General features: G+C 33.9%; 1 protein-coding gene across 1 annotated transcript in view; it reads right to left on the bottom strand.

Annotated features, from left to right (window-relative positions):
- Nucleotides 1-23333, bottom strand: part of FSIP2 (fibrous sheath interacting protein 2) — a 110925-nt gene that overhangs the window by 35357 nt on the left and 52235 nt on the right. Inside the window, exons 16-17 of the mRNA XM_006864063.1 lie at nt 13040-21905; nt 718-10133 (exon numbers count right to left, since the gene is read on the bottom strand). Of these exons, the coding sequence (XP_006864125.1) occupies nt 718-10133; nt 13040-21905 (18282 nt within the window). The remainder of the gene's footprint in view (nt 1-717; nt 10134-13039; nt 21906-23333) is intronic.

Below are 23333 nucleotides of genomic sequence, written 5' to 3'. Positions count from 1 at the left end.
GACATTGAGATGTAATCCACACTGAAGGCTGTGCTCTTTGATCTTCATCAGTAAATATTTTATGTCCTCTTCACTTTCAGTAAGCAAGGTTGTATCATCTGCATATCATAGGTTGTTAATGAGTCTTCCTCCAATCCTGATGCCACGTTTTTCTTCATATAACCCAGTTTCATGGATTATTTGCTCAGCATACAGGTTGAATAAGTGTGGTGAAAGAATACAACCTCATTGCACACCTTTCTTAATTTTAAAACATCCAGTGTTCCCATGTTCTGTTCGTACAACTGCCTCTTGGTCCAGGTACAGATTCCTCATGAGCACAATTAAGTGGTCTGGAATACTCATACTTCGAAATGTTGTCCATAGATTGTCATGATCCACACAATTGAGAGCCTTTGTGTAGTGAATAAAGCACAGGTAAACGTCTTTCTGGTATTCTCTGTTTCCGCCAAGATCCATCGGACATCAAAAGTTGGGGATGGGGTGCTAAATATACAAGAAGTGACTGGCTTACAAGAAGAAGACCCCAAGGAGATGAATTGACACAGTAGCGTGAACAAAGGGCTCAAACATACAGCAATCATAGGATGATGCAGGACCAGGTAGTATTTGACTTTGATGTGCATTGGTTCACTATGTCTTGGGACTGACTTGACAGCACCTAACAGCACAAAAGAACAGCCATTTGCTGTTTTGACCATTGCCTTTTGCACTTACCTCAAAGGGTTTTACATCCAGTCTTCCTGTCTTATTCAGTGAGGTACGTCTTTCTTTCTTTCTCCTTTCTCCATTTGTAGTGTCTGATGAAGAGTAACCTCTCCCACTTATTGATGCTTTTCTCAGTTCTGCTATGCTTTGCCCAGTTTCTTTGAAACAATCCTTCTTAAGTTTATCAATAGGTTGAGTTTTTACAGAGATTACTGCTAAGTGTTCTGAAATAATGGCTGGGTCTATACTCATTGGTTTATGTCCAATGTACGGAATTATTTTAACTGGAAATTCCTCTTCAATTGAATCTAAAACTGACTCTTCATTCTCTACTATACCAGGGGCAATTTTAACAGCATGTTCTTGTGCCTTCTGAACAATTCTATCAATGTCTAGCTCTCCAGAGAAATCAAAATTAAAATGATCTGAGTGGATTTTATTTAAGGAAACATTTGAAATGTTATCAATAATTAAATTAGCCACCACTTTAGGGAAGACTTTGTTTGTATCTTTTATATCATAATAAAGGTCTTCATGAGTTCCAGACTGTTGCAATACGTCACTATACACTGAATCAATAACCTGAGAAACAATCTCTGTACTTTCTGGATTTAAAAAATGTTCTTCAGGATCAGCAACCACAAGACTAATGTTACTCTTAGATATTTCAGCTGTTACAGATTTTGCCAGTTGGGATGCAATTTTCTTTAACTCAGGCTTTGATAACTTTAGTTTTTCTTTTGTTGAGGCACTTGGTGTCCTTACTAGCTTAGCCAAGAACAAGGCCAATGCTTCTTCTAAAAATATAGTATCTAACACAAAACCTTTTCCAGTTAATGATTTTTCCTGGGACTTAAATTCATCAAGAATCTTAACTACTTTTTCCATAATTTTGACAGCTTCCAGAACTAATTCTGAATTTGGTACTTGGTCTTCCACCTGAGGCTGAAACTCTGAATTAGAAATTTCTTTCACCATTAAAAAACCTATTATATCAGAGAGGACATTACTCTTACCCATTAAATCTTTAAATATAGCAGTGTATGAACCAGAGTGCTTTAAAACACTGGTATAAACAGAATTAACTATCTTTTCAATAATTGTATTATCAACTGAATGTACAGTGAGTGATTCCTTGGTTGGAGGTACAAGTTTAATCTGACTTTTAGAGATATATTGTTGGAATGAATTCAAGATCTTTGAGATTACTTTCTGCATTTCAGTTTCTAGAGATTTGGCTTTCCCCTTATTTGCCTTTGGCAACATGGATAAAAGCTTTGATAAAAATTGTACAGCAATTTCTTCTACGATGTTATAAGACAGTTTATGAGCATGTGACAATTGAGTCTGGGGAAGGTCAGTATTTTGGGTGACCTTTTTAAGGATATTTTCAACAACGTTATCAACTTCTGCACACTGATGTGGCATTAATTCTCCAGAAAAACAGTTCTGTAATTGATTGCCAGCCACTTCTCGTAGCACTAAGTCAACTATGGCTTCTGAAAGGATTCTGCATCCACTGGTTACACAGTTTTGTATAATTTCTTGAGATCCAAACTGTGGCAAGAGATTATTATAAATAGACTGAGCCACTAACTGAGTAATTTCACAATCATTAGGATGTAAGGATTCAACATAATGTATAACCATATCTTTATCTTTGGAGATCTCTGCCATAATTGTGCTAACTAACTGCATTTGAAGAAAATCCAATTCTGTGAACAAACTGTTTGCACATGCTACTGTTTCAGTGTTGGATTCTGTAAAGAAAATGTTAGATAAAAGCAAAGAGATCACATTATCTAAAAATTTATGAGGCAACATTATGGTATAGGGTGATGATGTTTGACATTCTTTGTTGACTGTTTGGGCTACCTTTTGGATCTTTTTAACAACATCCTTAGACTGCAGAGGCAAACATGCTGAAACCGGAACCTCATCACCAAATATTAAGTTAAGCTGATGTTGAAAAATTTCATTTATCACTGCACTAGTTAGCCTTCTTGCTAAATTTTCCCGATTAGTATTTATGTTCTTACAAATGGAATTTGGGGATTGATATTCCTTCAAAATATTGCATATGGAAGAGTGAACAACTTTATTAACCAATGTTTTATCAAGTGCTGGTATTTTATCTAGAAAAAGTGCTTTATTGGAAGAGGATGTTTTAGTTATTTTATGCATCGGTTGTACTTTATCCACAGGTATCGTCTTAATGTTGGATGATGCTTTATCTGAAGTCGATTCTTTTTGCCTTGGAGGTACTTTAGGAACTGCTGAGAGTTTTTCTACAGGTGGGGAACATTCATTTCCCTTATCTGGCCTAAATACTTTAATTTGAGCATCTGAAAACTCCTTTAACAGTGAGTCAATCAGTTTCATAGCTGTGTCGTAGAGTTCAGCTGGATTTTCATCATCAGTTACATTTTGATACCTATCACATGTTTGTGTTTCCTGTGGGGAAGAAAATATCAATTTGTTGATCATTTCAGTTATAACATCTTCCAAAAACTTAGCAGGAAAAATTCTGGATTTATTTTCTGTCGAGTACTGAGAACTGTCTGGTTTACCAGATTCACTTTTACTCTCTTCAACTTTCTCTTTCTTTTCTTCTTTATCTTTGGCAGGGCCATTTTTGTTCATTGAGGATGATAAATCCTTTATTGGAAGAGAATGGACAGAATCCTTGCCAACCTCTTGGTTTACATGCAACACTTTATCCTCTGGGGGTCTTTGGAATTTTGAATCACTTGCTTGTTCCTGAAAAGATATTTCCAAAATATTGTCATAAATATTTTCAGTGACATTTTGAACACATTCATGATATATGTATTGTTCCTCATTTGTAACTATTGGAGTTGGAGAGTCTCTTGTCCCATCAATGCTTGGCTTATAGGTGACAACTTTCAACATTTTGTCTGTTGTGGTATCCTTATTTCTTGTATTAGACATCGAAGAAGATATTTCAATGGGCTTGTCATCATTTTGTAATGATCTCATTCTCTTTATGTCACTCTTCTTTTCATCATTTATTTCCAAATCAGATCTTGATACTCTCTTCTCATATTTTGTGACACTGGTAACTACTGAAAAGTGTCCAGTTATTTCATCACCTTGACCCTCCTCAGCTTTTGGAGTTAACAGACTTTTGAGCTTGTTTCCATTATTTGTAAGTGGTACAATCAAATTTGGCTCCTGAGCTTCCTCACTTTTCAAAATGTTAGTTGGAGAAGTAACTTTTGATATATTTTTATTATATTTTTGAATTGAAGTTTCCATTTTATTTTTATCATCACTCCATTTATTTGCCAAAACTGCAGCTGATCCTGATGCCTGGTTAACAATGCTGCTTTTCGTAAAGCTAGTTTTAGAGATAAGTGTTGGATCGTGATAGCTAAAAGTTTTCATTGATTTCTCCTCATTGTTGAAATTGTTCTTTCTATGTATTTCATCTCTTTCTAGTTCTAAAGTGTCCACTGTATTTTTCTGGTCTGAGGCTAGAGGAGTGTGTTCATGTGACTCTTCCAGTAAAGTAAATTTGTTTTCTTGTAAGCACCTGTTTATCTGTGTAGACGATTCTTGTGGTAGATGTTGAACCCTCTTAGTGATGTTATCTGAATTTAGAAATGAAAAAAAGGTGGAGGACCAGTCTCCTGAAAAAAGAGGTTGGATTTTGAAAGCAGAGATTGCCTTCTGGGCTAAAGAAGAAATGATTTCTATAAAAGTGTTACTTTTATCTTCTTTCTGCATATAATCAGAGTCATATTTTCCTATAAACTGATCATACACAAAATCAGATATTTTACTAACCGTCTCTTTATCAATTGGTGGAAAACAAAATATTTTTTCAGCATTTGGTAGAACTTTAATTTCACTTTTACTAAATTCCTTTATCAGAGAGTTTGCAAATTTAACAGCCATGCTTACAATGTTTGCTTTGGGCATTTCTTTTTTCTTAGAATCTTTAGCAACACTTGGAAGAGAAAATTTGCGTGCAAGGTCAACAATTACATCTTCCAAAAATGTAGCTGAGTAGAGAGAAGACTGTGTTTTTTCTTTATCAGGCTGAGCAAGTACAGAAACACGGTGATAATCAAATGAGTCACTAGAAGATGATTCTTCACCACGTAAGAATGGTTTCAAATGATGATCCATGATTCCCTTCATAATTAAGCCAGCTATTTTACTTAGAAATGACCCCCCTATATTGTGTGCATCTTTCTGCACTTCAGCTTGAAATTCAGATTTTTTCAGAATGTTTTTACATATAGAATCAACTAAACTTTCAATTACTTCTAATTGCATACTTTCTGCATTCTCCTCTGCTGTGGAAAGTCGAATCTCATGCTCAGAAATTTCTTTTATAATTTCATCAGTTAATTTGGAAGCTGCATCTACAAACTCATAATCTGATGGCAACTCTTGATCTTTTAGTTCATTTTTAGCATCAGTTAATGGAGACATATGTACTAGTAGCTTATAGACCATGTCTTCTAAAAGGGAACGAGGTAACACAGTAATACATGATGGGAAGTTATGGTTATCCTTTATGATGTTATCCAGGACTTTTCTGATAATATTATCTGCTTGTGGGAAAGAACAGGAAGAACACACTAATTCTCCTGAAACTAATGACTGCACCTGATAATCATAAATTTCTTCCAATAGCAAATGATATATTTTCCTACCAAAACATGTAGTGTCATATTGTATAGCCCTATATACTTGAACCACAGATTTATATTCATCTAATATTTTTTCAAAAATGAGGTCGACTGTATTTTGAACCATGTCTTTATAGTCTTCTGAAAGACAGAGATTTTCATCAATGTTGTTTGCAAGAAAAATCTCTGATGTGGTGAACTCCAGAATAATCGTTTCTACTAATGTTGTAACAATGTCAGTAGTTTTGGCTTTTGCTTTATCTTGGTTGTCAGCAGCCAAGACATTATGTGGGAATGCATAAAGGATTTTGCATAAAAGCTCAGAAATCACTTCCTCCAAAAAGATAGTTGAGTTCATAATGAAAGACAATTCACTTTGTTTAGGATTTATTACTTTCTGTTTATAAGTCTGATCAATAGCAGTTGAAAGGAGACGTTTGTCTCCAGATAAAAATGACTGAAGATGATGATTAAATATTTCTTTTATTATAAAACTTGCTATTTTTGAAACAGGTATGTTATTTATGCCTTTTTTATCTTCTTTAAGAGAATGGTATAGATTTGAATGTGAAAGATCAATACAAATGGAATCAACCATAGCCTGGATATCTTTTTCAGATATCATACTTTGTTTTCCATTCCCATGTTTAATAATGCATATTGCATGTTTTGAAATAATTGACATAATTTCGTTTATCAATATCAGGACTGTATTACTTAAGTCTGATTGAGTAGTATCTCCATTCTCTATATTGCAGGCCAATGGGCCTATCTGAGACATAAGCTGAGTCACTACTTTTTCCAAATGAGTATGTGATAGCATAGTAGTATATGCTGCTGAAGCTTGCCTTCGAAGACATGATTTACTAATATCATATTTAACTCTATTTATCAAAACTTCAGCACTGAGTTCGGAAAGTGATTTATGAGGCAGTTTTGCTATAAAATCTGGGTGAATCTGAAATTCCAAAATTTCAGCCAGGATGATTTTAGTTACTCTTGCAGCCAATGCCTTTGTGTCATTTAGAAAATCTTTATTAGACATTATTTCACTTTCATAATCTTGTACAAATTTGCTGTATACTATGTCAATGATTTTTATGACTATCTCTCTCTCTACTGGAGGCAAACCCAACTGATTCTCAGCATTTTCAAGGGTGCTAACCTGGGCTTTGGAGAATTCCGCTGTTATCAAATGTATTAATTTTTCAGCTGTTTCTAGCAGGTCATCTTCTAAATCGTTTACTGATTTTTTTTGCACAATTCCTAACAACCTGTGGAATATTTTGCTTAAAACTCCAGAGACCACATCTTCCAAAAAGTATGAGGAATAAACACTGGCATAAAACAACTGCCTTCTTTCATCATCAAAATATGTGTATGATGAAGATGTTAATAACGTCCCCTTTACAAATGGCTGAAGATGTTGCTGACAGATATATTTGATGATAAAACCTGCTATTCTATCAATAAGAGCATCATTTGTGTTTGTGAGCTTTTGCTCAATTGATTCTTGAGATCCAGAGTTTTGCAAAATATTTTGGAATACTGAGTCAACAAGATGCTGAACATCATCCTCTGAATAAATACACTTAGATTCTTCTTCATCTTTTGAAAATCTAATTTCATGTTGGGAAATTTTCATCCTAATATCACTGATTAGTTTAGAAGCAATTTCATTGAAGTTTTTTCCTGATTTATCTTTTGGGGTTTCTATGTTTGGAGCCATGCTAGATGTGGAAGGAAAGATTCTAGATAATAGAACTCTGATCATATCCTCTAAAAATGTGTATGAAAGCAAGGTGTTATATGGAGATAAATGCTGACTTGGATTGGTAGATTTACTGATGTTACTGAGGATGTCCTGAACAATATTTTCTGTCTTTGAGTTAGAATAAGAAGACCCTGGTAAATTTCCAGAAAACAATGGGTGAAGGAGGTAATCTAAAATAGCTCCTACAATTAAATTGGTAATGTTTTCCACAAAGATATCACTGTCTTTAGACTCTTTAACAATTTCAGGATATGCACCATACTGCTTTAACACATTTCTATAAACTGAGGTGACCAGTTTATCCACAATATCTATATCTATAGAAGGGTAAGATTTCTCTTTGTCGTCATCAAAAGGAGTGTGAATTTTTGTTTTGTCAAAATGGTTATTTATTGAGTTTATTATTTTTTGGGTCATTTTTTCCAGCTCAATTTTGGTAAGAGCCTTTGGAATAAAAATCTTAGATAAAAGTCTGGCAACAATTTCTCCTACAAACGTGGCAGGGTAAACACCTAAGGATGATGACTTTGGCCATCTATGTGAGTTTGTAACATCACTGAGAACATATTTAATCATTTTAGATATTTCATCTACTGGAGTCTTAGGACGCAGTAAACTCTCTCCACACACAAATGGTTGAAGATGACTTTCAATAATTTCTTGGATAATACAGCTGGCTATTTGGTCAGCTATAATTGGGCTTTGATTTATTATACTTTTCTGTATTGAAACAACAGAGTCCGACATTTGCAAAATATTGCTATAAACAGAATCCACCATCTTTTGTAGGTTTTTCCCTGTATATAAATAGTAATTATCATATATGGTAAGCCAAATTTTATGTTTTGAAATGACTGATATAACCTTATTTACTATACATGTAGACATTTCATTAAAATTTGAACTCAGTGAGCATTTCTTTCCCAACGAGGAAGACTCACTGGGTGGAGGCATGAGCTGATATAAGAGCCTTCTGATAACATCTTCTAAAAATGAGTGTGACAACATGGTGCTGTAGCCTGCTGAAAACCTGGCTTGGGAAGTAAATTCTCTCAGGTTTTTTTGAAGTTTTTGCAGTATAATTTCAGCTTTGAGTGGGTAATATGTATTAGGTATGAGCACCCCCTTGAAGTTAGACGGAAGTTGGTAGTCTAAAATCTCAAGCAGTATGCCATTAGTTATTTTTTCTGCTACTGAGGTATTGTCATATTTTGGGTTATTACTAGAGGTTAATTTCAATGTATAGTGCTGTAAGACATCATTATAAACTGAGTCAACAATCTTACTAATAGTTTGTTTATGAACTGGTGGAAAACACAATTTTTCTTCAGCATTCCGTAAAACAGTGACCTGTGAATTATTAAACTCATTCACCACAGAATTGACAAATAATGTATTTATGTCATTAAGCCAGGCCTCGTTGATGTTTTCATTTTTGCCCCACAGTGAGGTAGAGAGATTGAAAAATAGTTCTGAAATTATTTCCTCCAAAAAGGTGGCAGAATAAACCCCTGTATTCATGCCTCCTGGATGAAGCATGCTATTGATGACTGTTGTGTTCATTTGCTTTGCTCCATGCTCTCTAAAAGTAGACACAGATGATTTTACTGAAAATGTCTTGCCAAATGGTGCTTGTATTTTGGATCGAACTCTTCTGGGATTATTCATGGATCCTTTCAAAGGATTACTATCAAAACTCATAAATCCTAAAGATTTTTGATCAGGTTGGAATTCTGTGAATTCTGGACACTTGACTTTCAAATGCTTGTCTGCAAAAGGTGGACTTTCAGAGGTATGTTGATTGCTGTGTGATAGTTTTTCCATCAATGATTTAACCAACCTGTGTGAAATAGTAGTAAGCAGAAAGTCTGATGACAGTAAGTCTTGATCTATTCCTGCCCAAATTTCCATAAGATCTGGCATGAAATCTTCTTGAAATGGTTGATAGTCCAATGTTTGTTTGCAATAATCAAATTTTTCATATTCTATGTTTTTAAAAAGTTGATGTTTTTCTGCTATTTCATTAGAAAGAGTGCCATCATTATCAAGGCAGCCAGTGCTTGTGTATTTTTCCAAAAGTGTTCTAATAAGTTTCTCACAGACGACATTCAGAAGAAAAACTGACTTTGGTGAGAGCCCTAGGTTATTTCCATTTGTGCTGTTATCTTCCTGATTACATGAGGATGGAAAAAATGTCCTTGATATTTTACCAGAATCGAGAGCTACATCTGGACATTCATCTGGCAAAAATACATCCAAAACAATATCAAAAACTTTATTCACTACTTCTTTGGATTCATGAGTTTTTAAGTTACCAACCAAACTATCTAACTTACTTGCTAGATAATTTAATTTATTTTTTTGAGTGATTTGATTGATTTTATGAGTAGATGATCTTGAGTCTCTGGTATCTGTCTGTCTTTCCATGGCATTGATTTTGTTGCAGGTGGGCACTCTTGGACTTTTAAGCATGGAATATGATTTGTTTCTTCCATTTGTCTCAAGGCAATGATTTATTCCTATTTTTTTGGACAGTATATGAATCACTCCTATTAAGAGATCCTGAAAGATATCATCAAAGTCAGCAGACGTTACTTCTGAGCAGTAAATGTATTTTATTTTCATAGAAGTAATTTGCTGTGCAATGTCAGCCATTATAATGTTATTGTTATAAAGAATTTGAATAATCATTTCAGAAATGCTTAAAGCAACTTCACTAATAGAAATTGACCTACTCTCAAATACTTCAGAATGAATTGAAATAATCTTACTAAATGTTGCATCTTGACTTTCCAATTCATTCACATTTTCTCTGTCTTCTTTGATGTCATCAAAAATTCTTGAAATTATATGGTAGATGACCAACTCAGTGAGATGCTCACATAATTGATTAAGTGAATAATTATTGTGTATGGTTTTTAGAGGCTGTTTTGATCCATATTTTTTCCTTGATGATGTAGAAACGATAAGATTTTCATTGCTGCAAACTTAAAAAAGATGATCATTTTTAGTACATATTATGAAAAATTCAATCTATTGTAACTATTTACATGTACAGTTTACCTTAGGAGCAACTTTCTAGGTAAAAGTAAATTCTAGTAAAGGCAGGAATTGGATTTTCTTAAAATATTTATTTCCCACTTTGTGAAATCTTTATTTTAGCTTGGAAGTTCAGAAAACTAGCACCAATAACTTAAATCTCTAGGTCCTGATTTCCGCCTTGATTGGATTGTTATAGACTGATTGAGTCTGGAAATCCTGGGGTAAAGAAATAATTTTTAGGTTTGGACTACATCCTAGCATGTCTTCTACGTGATTTGTGGAACCCCTCATGCAATTATTCTTTAAAATATCTTTAGTTACAACATTTCATGTGTTACCTTTCGGAGGGAATGAAATCATGTTGTCATATCAACTTGACTAAACTAAGTGTTGCCATTTCAAAAACATTAGGGGTAGACTGCAGCCAGATTATAAACCTACTGCTATCGAGTCGATTCTGACTTACAGGAGCCCTATTTTTATAGCCTGTCACTAAGATGAAGGGCCAGCACAGATAGCCACAGGGTCCTAGACTTTGTTTTCTACACAGGAATATTTTATGTCAATCATATACCTATTTGGCATAGTTACCTTCTGGGGAGTTGCAGCCATAACAACATATGTTGTTTTTTTTTTCTTAGCATTTCCTCAGAATTTAACCATCTACTATAACTCCCCAGGGTCCTGGCATGGTGCTATGGGTTAATGTGTCGGACTGCAAAGCTGGCTTGAACTGCAAGTGGTTCAAGTTCACCAGCCAAATCCGCAGAAACCCTATACAGGGTCGCTATAGTTCAGAACCGACTCAATGGCACTTAATAACAATTACAACTCCCAGTCAGATAATATTTCAACCTTCTTTAAGCAGAGTTTAATACATCTTATAGTCCCAAATGAAATCATGCTATGGAGGAGAGAAATTAGATCTTCATTTTTATGCTCTGCAGAGCCCAGAGCAGTGTGTTTAAAGGATAGGTTGTTGTTTTTTTTAAGTGCTGTGGAGTCGATCCTGACCCAAAACAACCCTGTATGGGGTTTCCAAGGAGCAGCAGTTCAACTGACTTTGCAGTCTGACCCATTAGCCCACAGCACCACACCAGGGCTCCTTTATCCTCTTTTCTATCTTTACCTCTATTCGTAAATTTAGTATGTATTAGTTTAGATTAAACCATTGGCCCTAAGAGATGTGATGTAAGAGTAATTTCAGCAAAGAAAAAAATGTCAGCTTAGAAATATTAATCAAAAGGTTTGCATTTGGACATAGGTGTCTTCATATTTTTAAGTAATGATATTTTCTTTAAACTGTGAAAATTTAGATAATTGCTATATTACTATTTTAACAACATAATTTTACACCATTTAAGAGAAATAATAATTCTAACTAGAGTGTGGAATGCAGCAAGACTTTGTGGTAGTTGGAGGCTTTAAGGTGAACTTTAGACAGCATTTGACCTTGCATAGATGAAGGCAATATATTCCAAGTGGACAAAGACAAATAAAGGTCCCGAGAGATCACTGAGAATAGAGAACACATTTGATTTAAAAAAAAAAAAAAACAAAACAAAAAAAACCAGTTACCAATGGGCTAGAATTATATAACTTTTTTTATGGTTTTATTTACTTTTTCATTATTAGTACTCTAAAATCAATATAGTTATACATGGAGGAATCACATTAATAAGCTTACAATTGCAGAGATGTATGTCTACACTAAGAGTTCAAAAGACAAAAAATAACATACTTGTGTAGGAGCGTAGAACTGTTTTTTCATAGTCTTCTATTTAAATGCTAGACAAATGATGTGTCTGGGCCAATAATGTAATGGCTAATTGTAAAATAATTATATACGTGTAAACGATAAATGTATAACAATAAATAAATAATAAAATATAATTATAAAATAATGCTATTGACCCAAATTAGAGTACTTTTGATTGAATTATATAAAACTGGCAATAATCAATGATTTTTGACATGCATTGTTGTTGTTTTTACTAAGTACCTTGAAGTTGGTTCTGACTCTTAGTGACTCTGTATAGGATTTCTGAGGAGCAGCTGGTGGGTTTGAACTGTTGAAACTTTTGGTTAACAGGCCAGTGCTTATTATTATTCTACAGTGCCATACTACGATTCATTTGATATACACATATTATAATTTATAGTTTAACTTAATACATAGATAATGGAATACAAATATCATCCTCTAAGAATAGGCTTAGAGTTTTATACTTGAAATAAATTAATACCACTCTTCTTTTAAAGTGTGAATAATAGTGGCAAAGACTTCCATTTTAAACCTTGAAAAGAACTTGAATTACTCACTCACAATTAATTAATAATACATGTGAGTATAATGGCCTGATTCCATAACCCTAATTAGAATTAATTTTTCTCTTAAATGGTGTAAATTATTTCATTAAAATAGTAATATACCAATTGCTTAAATTAACATAGTTTAAAGAAAATGTCATTATTTAACAATACAAAAACATAAAAGTTGAAATGAATCCTTTTGACTAAGAACATAAAACCTATTTAGAATCCACCGACCATTCCTAACTAAATCCGTTTTCTCCCATTTGCAGATATTGAAAACTGAGCAAGACTTTTTCTAGTTCAAACCATGCACATGTTTAATTTTCTGTCTTGATTTTTTTAAACATACTGACAGATTGAAAGGCAAGTGACTAGTCACTTACTTTCAATGTTATTTTCAGAAAAACAATGAGTTTAATGCTTTGGATAAAAGGTAAATATTTTACTCTTGACTTTTAATCTGTCTTTCAATCTTTGCCTATTCCCCCCCTTAAATTATGCCATATTTGTTTTGAATAGACTACCTGTTGCTTACCTCTAGTTTCAGAGTTCTTGAAATGTGTGACCACAGATCTGGTGACGTGTCTTGCTAACAAATAAATTTCATTTGGACCAAGTTCATGATCAGCAAAAGCAATGACTTTAACTTCTTTCAGAGTCTTTGTTTCCTTTATCTCTAGGGGTCTTTCTTTCAATTTCTGCAACAAAGGAAAATCTCCTCCACTAACTTCAGAGTTTTTGTATCTTTCTTCCTCTGTGTAACTTAACTTTTTATCCCACACTCTAGGCAAACTTTTCTTCTCATTCTTTTCTTCCTCATATATTATAGACAAAGGGCTTTGCTGAGATATGAAAAATGGCTTCATTGTTTCCATGCTTTCATCAGTGGGTAGCTGGTTTGTAAAGCCATAGCTTGACAGGACAGTATTGACAATATTTTCTGCAGCTAAACATATTTTTAGTGGAGAAACAGTTGTCTGAATTTGTGTTGGTTCCACAACTGGTTGTAGAGTTCCATAATGAAATACTCTTTGTTTTTCGCCTTTCCCCATTTCTATAAAAGACATGGCTTGCTTTAATGCTGTCTCTGTAGACTCATTTGCTTTATTAAACAGTTTTTGTAGGACACTGCCTTCAGGGACAGTGTTGTTATTTCCTTTCACGGCTTCATCAAAATGGCCAGAGTTAGATTTCCTTGAGCTTTGGCCTTGTTCTTTGTTTTTAGAGCATGATAGCATAGCTTCTGAATCAGGACTTCCCATTAGCTGTGAACTTTTAGATGTATTTCCTACAAATCTGACATACGATGGTGAATTTAATGAAGCCCTGTACTGTTTTTTCTTATCTTCCTTTGAATAAAGCACCGAATCAAGTGCACTGACTTGTGGAGTGTTATTCCTGAAACTAGTTTCCCTTAATTTTGATGTGGGAATTTTCATATTACTTGATAATTCAACCTGGTTAACAATGTAGACATTTTCAACTCCTTGCAACAAACTTTCCGTTGGAAGATTTTCAATTAAAGACTCACTGAAATGAGTACACTGACTTATCAGTGTGCCAATGATTTCACTTGCCATGATGTTTTCTTTCAAAACGTTACCTGAAGGTGGTTCCACTTGGCTTATTTCTTTGTCTAGCTTGCTCTTGATTGTACAAAGCATATCACTGACAATGTTAGCCGCATATGTAAGCAAGTCTGAGTGGAATGAATGGACCTGTAGAAAAATATTCTCTACATTTTCCTTTGAAACAATAGTATTTGGTTTGGATTCATCAGAAAATTTTTTCAGTGGTTGTAATTTTGGCAACAGCTTTTTGCTTAATGATCTCTGTTGAATAGGGAAAAAGCTTTCTACAGGCATTTTCACTATTTCAGAAAATTCATATTTAGAGATATGTTTAAACTGTAAGTCCACAAAGGATTCTAACATGTTCAAAACTCTTTCGACAATCTCTCGAATAATTCGGTTGCTAGTGCTCAAAGAAATTTGATTTTCAGGCATGGTGTCACAGATTGATACGTTGCCGAGGTTGTGTCTTGTTGAAGAACTATATCTAGTCTTAGCATGAATGTGTTTCCTGCTTGCTGGAGATTCTTTACTATCTGCAGTGACCATGTGGGCCAAGAAACACACTTGTAATTTTTCAAACAGCATTTCAACAATTTCCTTTCCAAACCTATTAATCTGTACTTTGGAATCTTCAGTTCTAGTGGACACTCCCTTAAAATGACTAAAGAATCTGCTTTCACAAGCCTCAATATGTGGCAAATTTAAAAGTGAAAGAGAATATTCTAAATCTTTTGCTTTTATTGAAATTTCAGTTAAAAAATTCTCAACTATCACCAATAGCTTATGTCTTTCATTATCTATGTCATTTGATTCGACCTGCCACTTATCAAACATTTTTTTAAATATTCCTTCTTTAGGAAATATTTGTTCTAGCTGTGAGGTCACATTCTCTAAGAAAAAGCATGCTTGTGGTTTGGCAAAGGACCCTGAACCTCTATTCTCTTGTAAAAGTTTGAGATCATCAAGATGTGAGAATTTGATAGGATGAACCAAATTGTAGTGATTTGGAGCATGCAATCCTTGCAAAACTGTATTAACTATTTCACCTGCTGCCATGACTTGATCAGATGGTAATACTTTTATATTTGCTAGTGCTTGATTTTGCTTCATCTTTTCAAATTCTTTCATAATTGTTTCCAGAATAATACTTACTATGTTTTTGGAATAGATTTTTAGCTCTGAAATGGGTAATTTGTTTTCCAGTATGTTTTTGGCATCACCTGTTGATAGTATGTGTGGCAGACCAATGGCAGTCTTGGACAGGCTGCTTCTTGAAGGACAAAACTTCATCTTATTCTTCACCTTCGAACCACTGGGTACTTGGTGTGGTTTTGTTCTATACTTAGGTAAAGAGGTAATTTTTGATCTTGCTTTTAAATTTGCTTTAAGACTTGGTTTAGGACTGCCTTTAGGATTGACTTTTTGTAATTTTTGAGATTGTAAATCATCAGAGCCACATTCAGTGTATGAGTTATCTTCTAGATGCAATGAGGTAAAATTTTTTATCTTACTCAGAACCATTTGAACTAAATCTTCTCCCACTTGCAATGGAGTATATTGCAAAAATGTGTTTCCCATGCTTGCGTAAGGGTAAGTCTGTGGTATCACATATCTCGGGGGATCCTTTCCTTTTCCTACTTGTTTAGTGTTCCTAACGCATGGTGATTTCACTGGCAACACATCACTGTTGTCAGATGCTTCTCCTTCTCTCCTTTTCATCTTTTCATTTATGCAGTTCACAACTACAGAGTACATTTTCTCCAAGACATTTTCAACTATGTTAGTTGTTACACTGTTAACATGTGATTGGAAATTGTTTTTTCCTGTCATGTCTGTCATTTTAATTTTAGAATTAGACACAAAATTAAGTGGATATAGATGGTCTGTGACTTTCATTACTCTTTCAGATACTGCATTTAAAACGTCTGCTACGGCACTGATCAACGCAGCTTTTTCTTTCGGCTTTAGTTCTTCATTTCTCATAAATAATTCTTCTAAAACCACTTTCTGGTTTTCCTTTTCTGATGGAATTTGCTTTTTTTCTGAGGGATAATTTGAACACAGAGATGGTTCAGAATAATTTTCCTTCTGTTTTTGTTCCTCCAAGGTTTCATTTGTTATAGTTAGTTGTGAAAACAAGTTAGTCTTCTGTTGTGAGGAAAAACTAAGTTCCTTTGCTGATCTTTTATCATATAAGATCTTTAAGATATTGTTGACAGTTTCACTTACAATAATGTTTTCTTGCAATAAAATGTTGTCTGAATATGAACACATCCTTTGAATTTCTAGATCTAAGTCATTTTTAATCAGCTTTAAAATGGCACTGGCAATCATGTCAGCATATTCCATAAGACTAGCTTGTGAGAGATGAATTGTGGATCCAAGTTTTTCTCTGTAACTGGCAAAAGTGGAATCTGTGAACTGTTGGCTAAAACTAGTTCCACCCGATTCGTAAAAGAATCTGTCATCTTGTTTACAGTTTTCCAATTCTGGATTAACAAATAACTTTTCTTTAGTTTGGAAAGCAAGAGTAATTAAGGAATCCATTCTCTCTGTGGCAAATGATTCCAACTTATTGAAAATAGTTTTAGTAATGAAGTTAGCATTTTCTGTACATGGGTCAGGAACAAGTTTCATGCTATCTTCTTTCTCTACTACAGATATGTGATTATCAGCATCATAAGATGATTTCAGATGTCCTGAAAATGCAAAACTTTCTGTATTTCCTTCACTTTTACAGTTCATAAAAATAGGTTGTTGACACTCTGCTTTTGAAAAAAAGGTTAGGGGCAATCTTGCAGAAGTAGAAGCCTTTGCATTTATGACAATCATAACAGCAGAATTGAGATTATGAAGGACAATATCCACCATATCATTAGACACCATAACAACATCTGATTTAGGAACTGAAAGTTTTGGAATAACTTTATTTGAAGCCTCAGAGAACATTTCAGAATTTAATTCTGAATTTTTACCATCTATAGTGCATTTCAGAGTAGAGATTGCAAGTGGAAGATTGTTTTGATCCACTGTTTTTTCATAAATGTCACACAATATATTTTCTATGGTATCCTGTATTTGGAATTTAAGTGTTTTTCGATATGCACTCTTATTGAGTAACTTTTCAATAATACCTTCTTGCTGATCTGAATCAATCTTTTTGTTAGAATAGATTTTTTCACACTTGTCTTTAGAAGACACTATATCTAACACTGTATTAACAACTTGACTTGCAATCTTTTCAGAAACTACAATGTTATGAGTTAAGATGGGACTTTCCATTTCTTTATCTAATTTATGTTTGATGCCTTGTAAAATCTTTCTAGCCACTTCTGTTGCATAAGTATTCAATTTAGACAAAGGCAATTGACATGTAGAGTTTGGTTTTACTGACAAATGGTCCACTGAGGAACAGAAAACTGTATCATCAGAATTTGGATCTTTGGTTGATGACACTTTTTTTAATGCACTCTTATCTTGTTGAATAGGTAAAGTCAGTGGAACTGTAAAACTGAGTTGAGGACAAAAAATAGATTTTACTTTGGAAGTAGCAAAAATTTCTAAATTTGTTAATACTGTCTGTACAATATCTTCAACTACATTTACTTCTGAGTACTTATCAGCACTGAACCCAGACTGAAGAGTACATGGATTTCTGTCCAGCACAGTAACAGAGGTCTTTCCTCCACTCGTGTGTTCACGGAAAGAAACGTTTGCTGAAAAGGTAATAGTTTTATACCTATTTCTACTTGAAGTTCTCTCTGACATGGCAGCTAAATATAGTTTATGAAATATGATTCTGATAACATCATCAGCAACAATCGTTACATCTGCTTCAGATACCAAAGGGCCCATCATTTTATCTACTGACTGAACAGCAGTTTGGCAAACTGGTTCATCAACATCATTCATGATACTACTTAAATAAGACTGAGAGGAAAAAAGCACATTTAATTGACTGACAAAAGCATTTTGAAAAATTTCATTCAAAATATTTTTTATAATTGGCACAACTGGAGATTTCTGTGGTTCTTTGAGTTCCACTTCAATTTTATTTAAGGCTTTTTCTAGAGCCCATTGTTTAAGAGATTCTGATTTAGTCTCTTCTTTTGGTGGTGTTCTCGTTCCAGTGAATTCTTTCTCTGTATGTGCATCTTCTAGAAATGAATCGGATTCAGCTCCTCCAGGAAGAAGATTGCCATAGGTTGGCCTGTATCGATAAGTTTCAATACCTCTCTCTTCAGATTCCATTTCATTAAAAATATCTGAGGATACAGAATCTAAAATTGAATTGACTGTTTCTGTTATTATTTGTTTCTCAAGTGGTGGGCTCTTTACACTTGTTCTCCAATCTGATGAGTTCATATTTAATTCAGTTTGAATAGCCTTCAACAAAGCACTTGATAACTTCTTTGCATGCAAATATAATGCAGATTGCAATAGCTCTTGGTGTGTGTCTGTGAAAATACATGTATCCTCACATTTCCTATCCATTTCATTGCTACTTTTATTTCCATCATTTATAGTTCCCAGAGTTTCTAAATTTCCATTGGCAAATCCTTCCAATTTATCAAAAACCATGTTAAGGATATCTGAAGCAACAGCTTTCAGTTTCTTTGGATACATGTCTCTTATGACCCCTGTTTTAGAAGCCACAGTAGTTTTTGCCCTGTTGTTAGGCATCTCTTTATTACTTTTCTTAATTAGCCTGGAGACAAAATCAGAGATTATGCCAGTACATTTGGCCATTTCCTCAATAATTGAAGCAAATGATAAACTGTCAATATCATGCTCTGAGATAGCTTTAAATCCAGAACTTGCGAACTTACTGTCTGTGTCAACACTACATAATTTTGCAAGGATGTATTCCAAAATTGTCTTGGAAATTAGCTGAATATTAGACTGCAAATTAGTGGCAGCTTGCTGACTCTCATTAGCCTTTTCTCTGTTTTTCTTATTACATGATTGGTAAGAGTGAGAATGGGCTCCTATGACATTGCATAACATTTCGTATAAGGTTTCCCCAATGCTATCTAACACTTGTAACCTATCATTTTCTTTGAGATCCTTTCCATGAAAGACACTATGGGGAGTACTTGGGATATCTAAACATTTGTGAATTTCAGGGGGAATTTCATCATGCACAGTTGGAAGATGAGAGAAAATACATTTTTTATCCTTCCTACTTTGTTTATCAATGTTGTCAGATCTATATGAGATTTCAGGTCTTGGTTTAGCTCTAGGGAGTGGAATAGTGCTTTGAGCTGCATTCTGATTTGATATCATATTGAAAATACAAGCTACTAAGGGACTTTCAGTTATGTCATCATTGATATTGGGGGCCAGAGATTTAAATTTCTTCTCAGTGTCAGTAAAAAAGGTAGTGTCTACCTTCCTTAGATTTAAGTTTTTCTTATTCAGTTCTAGTTCATTTTGTATAGCATGCAAAACAATGTTTACCACTTTAGTTGTATAAGCACTGAGTTGAGATCGTAATGAAACTTTCCTGGTAAGTGAAGGCTTGATGCTCATTTGTAATTTTGGACGAACAAATAACTGTAGTTTTTTAAAAACTGTATTAATAATTTTATCATTAATGCCATCTACAGATTCAGGACCACTTTCCCCAGATTCTAACCAGGAAGCCTTTGAAGGATCTATGTTGATTGATGATAAATATTTCATTTTCTTTTCACTCTCAAACCATATTTTTAGTGACTTTTTATTTGGTGATTTTTTGGCCATGTGGGGAGTGTCAGAACTGTCTAGAGAAGTTTGATGAACTGATAGTGAAACAGAACCATCAGGGGTATTGGTAATGTAGCTTGAAGCATTATAAAGTATATTTAACACAGCATCTGTTATCTCTTGAGTCACTGTACTGATTTCTGACACAGAGAACATCTGGTCGACCCATTCTTGATGTGACAGTTCTTCAGGTTTTCCTGAAGCAAGAAATGAAACTGTTTTTTCATTTTTACTGTCTAAGTGACCAGGAGGAAATAAAGATATGTCCTTGAACATTTCTGTTAGAATACTTTTCACTATCTTTTCTGAAGCCTTTTGTATTTGATGTTTTTGATATTGGCTGAAAATCAAACTGTCTTTATTCAAACATGATTTGCCCTTTAACAGATTCTCATTTTTACAATTTGGTAGGTGAGTCTTTAATCCCCTATCACCATATTCAACTTTGCATCTGAAATCAGGCTTTATAGGTAGTTTGGTATTTGTCTTACATTCAAAACATGTGTTTCCCTTTGTAGGTGAATGATCAGGAATGTGTTCTTGTAACTTTGCCTTTTCATCATTGAAAGATGTATCAAGCACCTTTTTTACAATTTTGTCTATTTCTTCATTATCATCTTCAGGATAAAGAACCATGCCAGGAACATTGATGGGTGAAAATGGTCTAGCTCTATGGCCATTAGATAATCTAGTATCAGTGACTCTGTACTTTTTGTCAGTTTTAAGAATAGTGCTTTGTCTGGAGCGTTTATTCTTTTGAACACCTGTTTTTACTGACTCTGGGTGGAGCTGAGTGAATATATCATCGAGGAGCTGAAGGAGTTCCACTGTTTCTTCAGATGCAACAAGTCTTTCGTTATTAAGCTCAGTTTGTATATAACTTAGAATAGTGCTGATTGCTTCCTCTATATAACCAACCAAAGAGGACTGGGAAAAAATATTTGAAATTAAATTTTGTATTTCTTCTTTGGCGATTAAATTGGCTGTATCAGGCTCTGCACTGGATTTCTTTTTGTCATCTCTTGGATCTATTATATGTTGCTGATAGGAAACCTCAGCTTTGTCTTCAAGATGAGGTTGTTTACAAGGTGCAAGAGTCATCAGCTTTTCTAAAATGGCATGTACCATATCTTCTGCAATATCACACATGGGTTCCAAATAACAAGGCAGTGAAGCTTCTAGAGGTTTTTTATCTGATGAAGTAAAATATTCTTCATTGGTTTCGTTTGGTTTAATGTGGGTTGACAAGTCTTCTTGTGAAAACATTTCAGCACATTTTTTTTCAACTGCAGATTGTAGCTTCTCAAGCATATTTTCCACGATCTCAGCAGCTACTGAACAGATGTCAACATCGGAGAGCAAGTCTCTTTTGTCAGTTTCACATTGGTCAACAAAAACTTCAGCGGTAACAGAAGAAAGAGAGGGTATAGTCTGTGTTAAATCAGACATGATTTCTTGGAAAATGCTTTCTAAAATCATTTCAGTTTCCCCTTTTAAGTGACATTTAAAATTAACAAAAACATTCTTTACATTCTTCATCTCATTTATGGCTTTTGATTTTTTATCAGAAATCTCTAGGTTATCTGTTTCAGTTGTAGCATCCTTAGATATTCTAGTATTTGTTTCAGATGATGCCAAAAGGTGACTATCAGATTTACAATTTCTAAGTTTGGGGTATTCATATATCATTGTGGACTGGTTATATTTAAGTTCAGAGGCTACAGACTGTCCTTTCCTGTGATATGTTTTTTCCATACCTGCTCTTTCCATATGAGCAGGCGGAGGATTTAAAAGCCTACTTTGTTGCCTTACTGACATTTCAGTTGTAAATGTATAGGGCTCTGTTTGATTAGTTTTCATTGTAGCAGATGTATAACTTCCATAGGCAAACCCTTCACTGCAAGTACTACAGAAACTTGAACTATCTGAAGAGAGAACAGAGTCTTCAGACACTGGGTATGTATTGTTTCTCAGCCTTTCTTCATACTTTGTGATAGCAGGGTACAATATACTAGTCACTGTAGCCACAACCCAGGTCATTATATTCTGAATTATAGTATACAGTTCTTCAGAAGTTACCTAGAATGGAGGCAAGCAAGGATGAATGAAAAAATATCACATAACAATTGATTCTGAGGCAGAAGCTAACATTTAATCTTTTGTATCTAGTAATGTATACCTGGAATACCATCATGCTTTTTAAAGAGAACATACAAAATATACTCTTTAAAAAATCTAGACTAATTTAAATTATTTTATTCTGTATTACAGTGAAAACATTTTTTCCATAAATTCTTTTTTTTTTTAATTTAAATTTTTAGCATTTATTGCTGAGGATAAATGACTGAGGAGTCAAAAAAAAAAAAAAAATCACCATAATGCTGTCTAACCATATAGCAAAGAAGTACTCTGAAAGGAGAAATGGGGTTTTTATAACCCAACAAATTAAAAAAAAATTTTAAATATGCCAGATTGATATTAATAAACTATCAAAATAGATGCAGACAAACATGAGGTTGCCTTTAAAGGCATCTGTGTAGCTGGGCTAAGAAGGTGGCAAATAAAAGCATTCCTGCTCTCCCCATCGCTTGCTAAAGGACTGAGTCTGTGGTCTACATAAATGAACATGATTGCAGCTAATTATTAAACAATAAATGCTAATGCTTTATGGGGATTCAATAGTTTCGTTTCCAACAGAAGGTTATTAGTGCAAAATGTCTAAGATAGAAAGCTTGAGGAGAGATAATGAGGTAAAAAAAATTAATTTAGATAGGAAATAAAGTTCACATTAGAGCTAGGAAACGGGAGGGCTGAACAAGGGCAGAGAGAGTAGTTGGAGTACTTCTCGGTTTGATCCATGCAGGGAATTTTAATCATTGCAATGAAATGAAATATGATAGAATGAATGTAAAGCTAATATTTTCCCGTGTAAACTATCACATAATTCACAAAAAAAACGAAAAAAAAAAAAAAAAAAAAAAAAGGTAGACCTGTACGTAGTATAAATAAGATGTACAGGCTGTAAACACAAATAAAAGGTAGCACAGACTAGAAGACTGGTGTGTAGGCTCCAGAGTTTGCAATGAACTTCCTGTAAAGGGTCTGTCAGCTCCCAAGATATTGCTGCAATTATAGTTCAGATTTAATGCCAACATTCAAAGAATATTTAACACCCTGCTCTCTCTTGACCCATTTGAGAGTATAAAGAATTTGTTTGTTTGTTTGTTTGTTTCACTCTAATGCCCAAACCTCCTAAGATTGTTTTTCATTTATTTTACAGAAAATGGTCATTTGTATGAAAAACATGTTTTGGAATGATAAGCATATGTTAGTAAATACTTATTTTATATAAATACATCCTAAATCAAATGTTTCTAAGAATAAAATCTGAACTTTAATAGAGAAGACTATTGTTTTAAATCTGTTCCAGCACATAAAAAGACATTCAATATATATTATTTTCATTCCTACCAGAGATAATTAATAACTTAAATTATTACTCTAAAG

Source organism: Chrysochloris asiatica, unplaced genomic scaffold, assembly GCF_000296735.1.
Source record: "Chrysochloris asiatica unplaced genomic scaffold, ChrAsi1.0 scaffold00059, whole genome shotgun sequence".
Taxonomy (NCBI): domain Eukaryota; kingdom Metazoa; phylum Chordata; class Mammalia; order Afrosoricida; family Chrysochloridae; genus Chrysochloris; species Chrysochloris asiatica.
The sequence above is the reverse complement of the archived record's forward strand: the minus strand, read 5'-3'. Positions and strand labels throughout refer to the sequence as shown.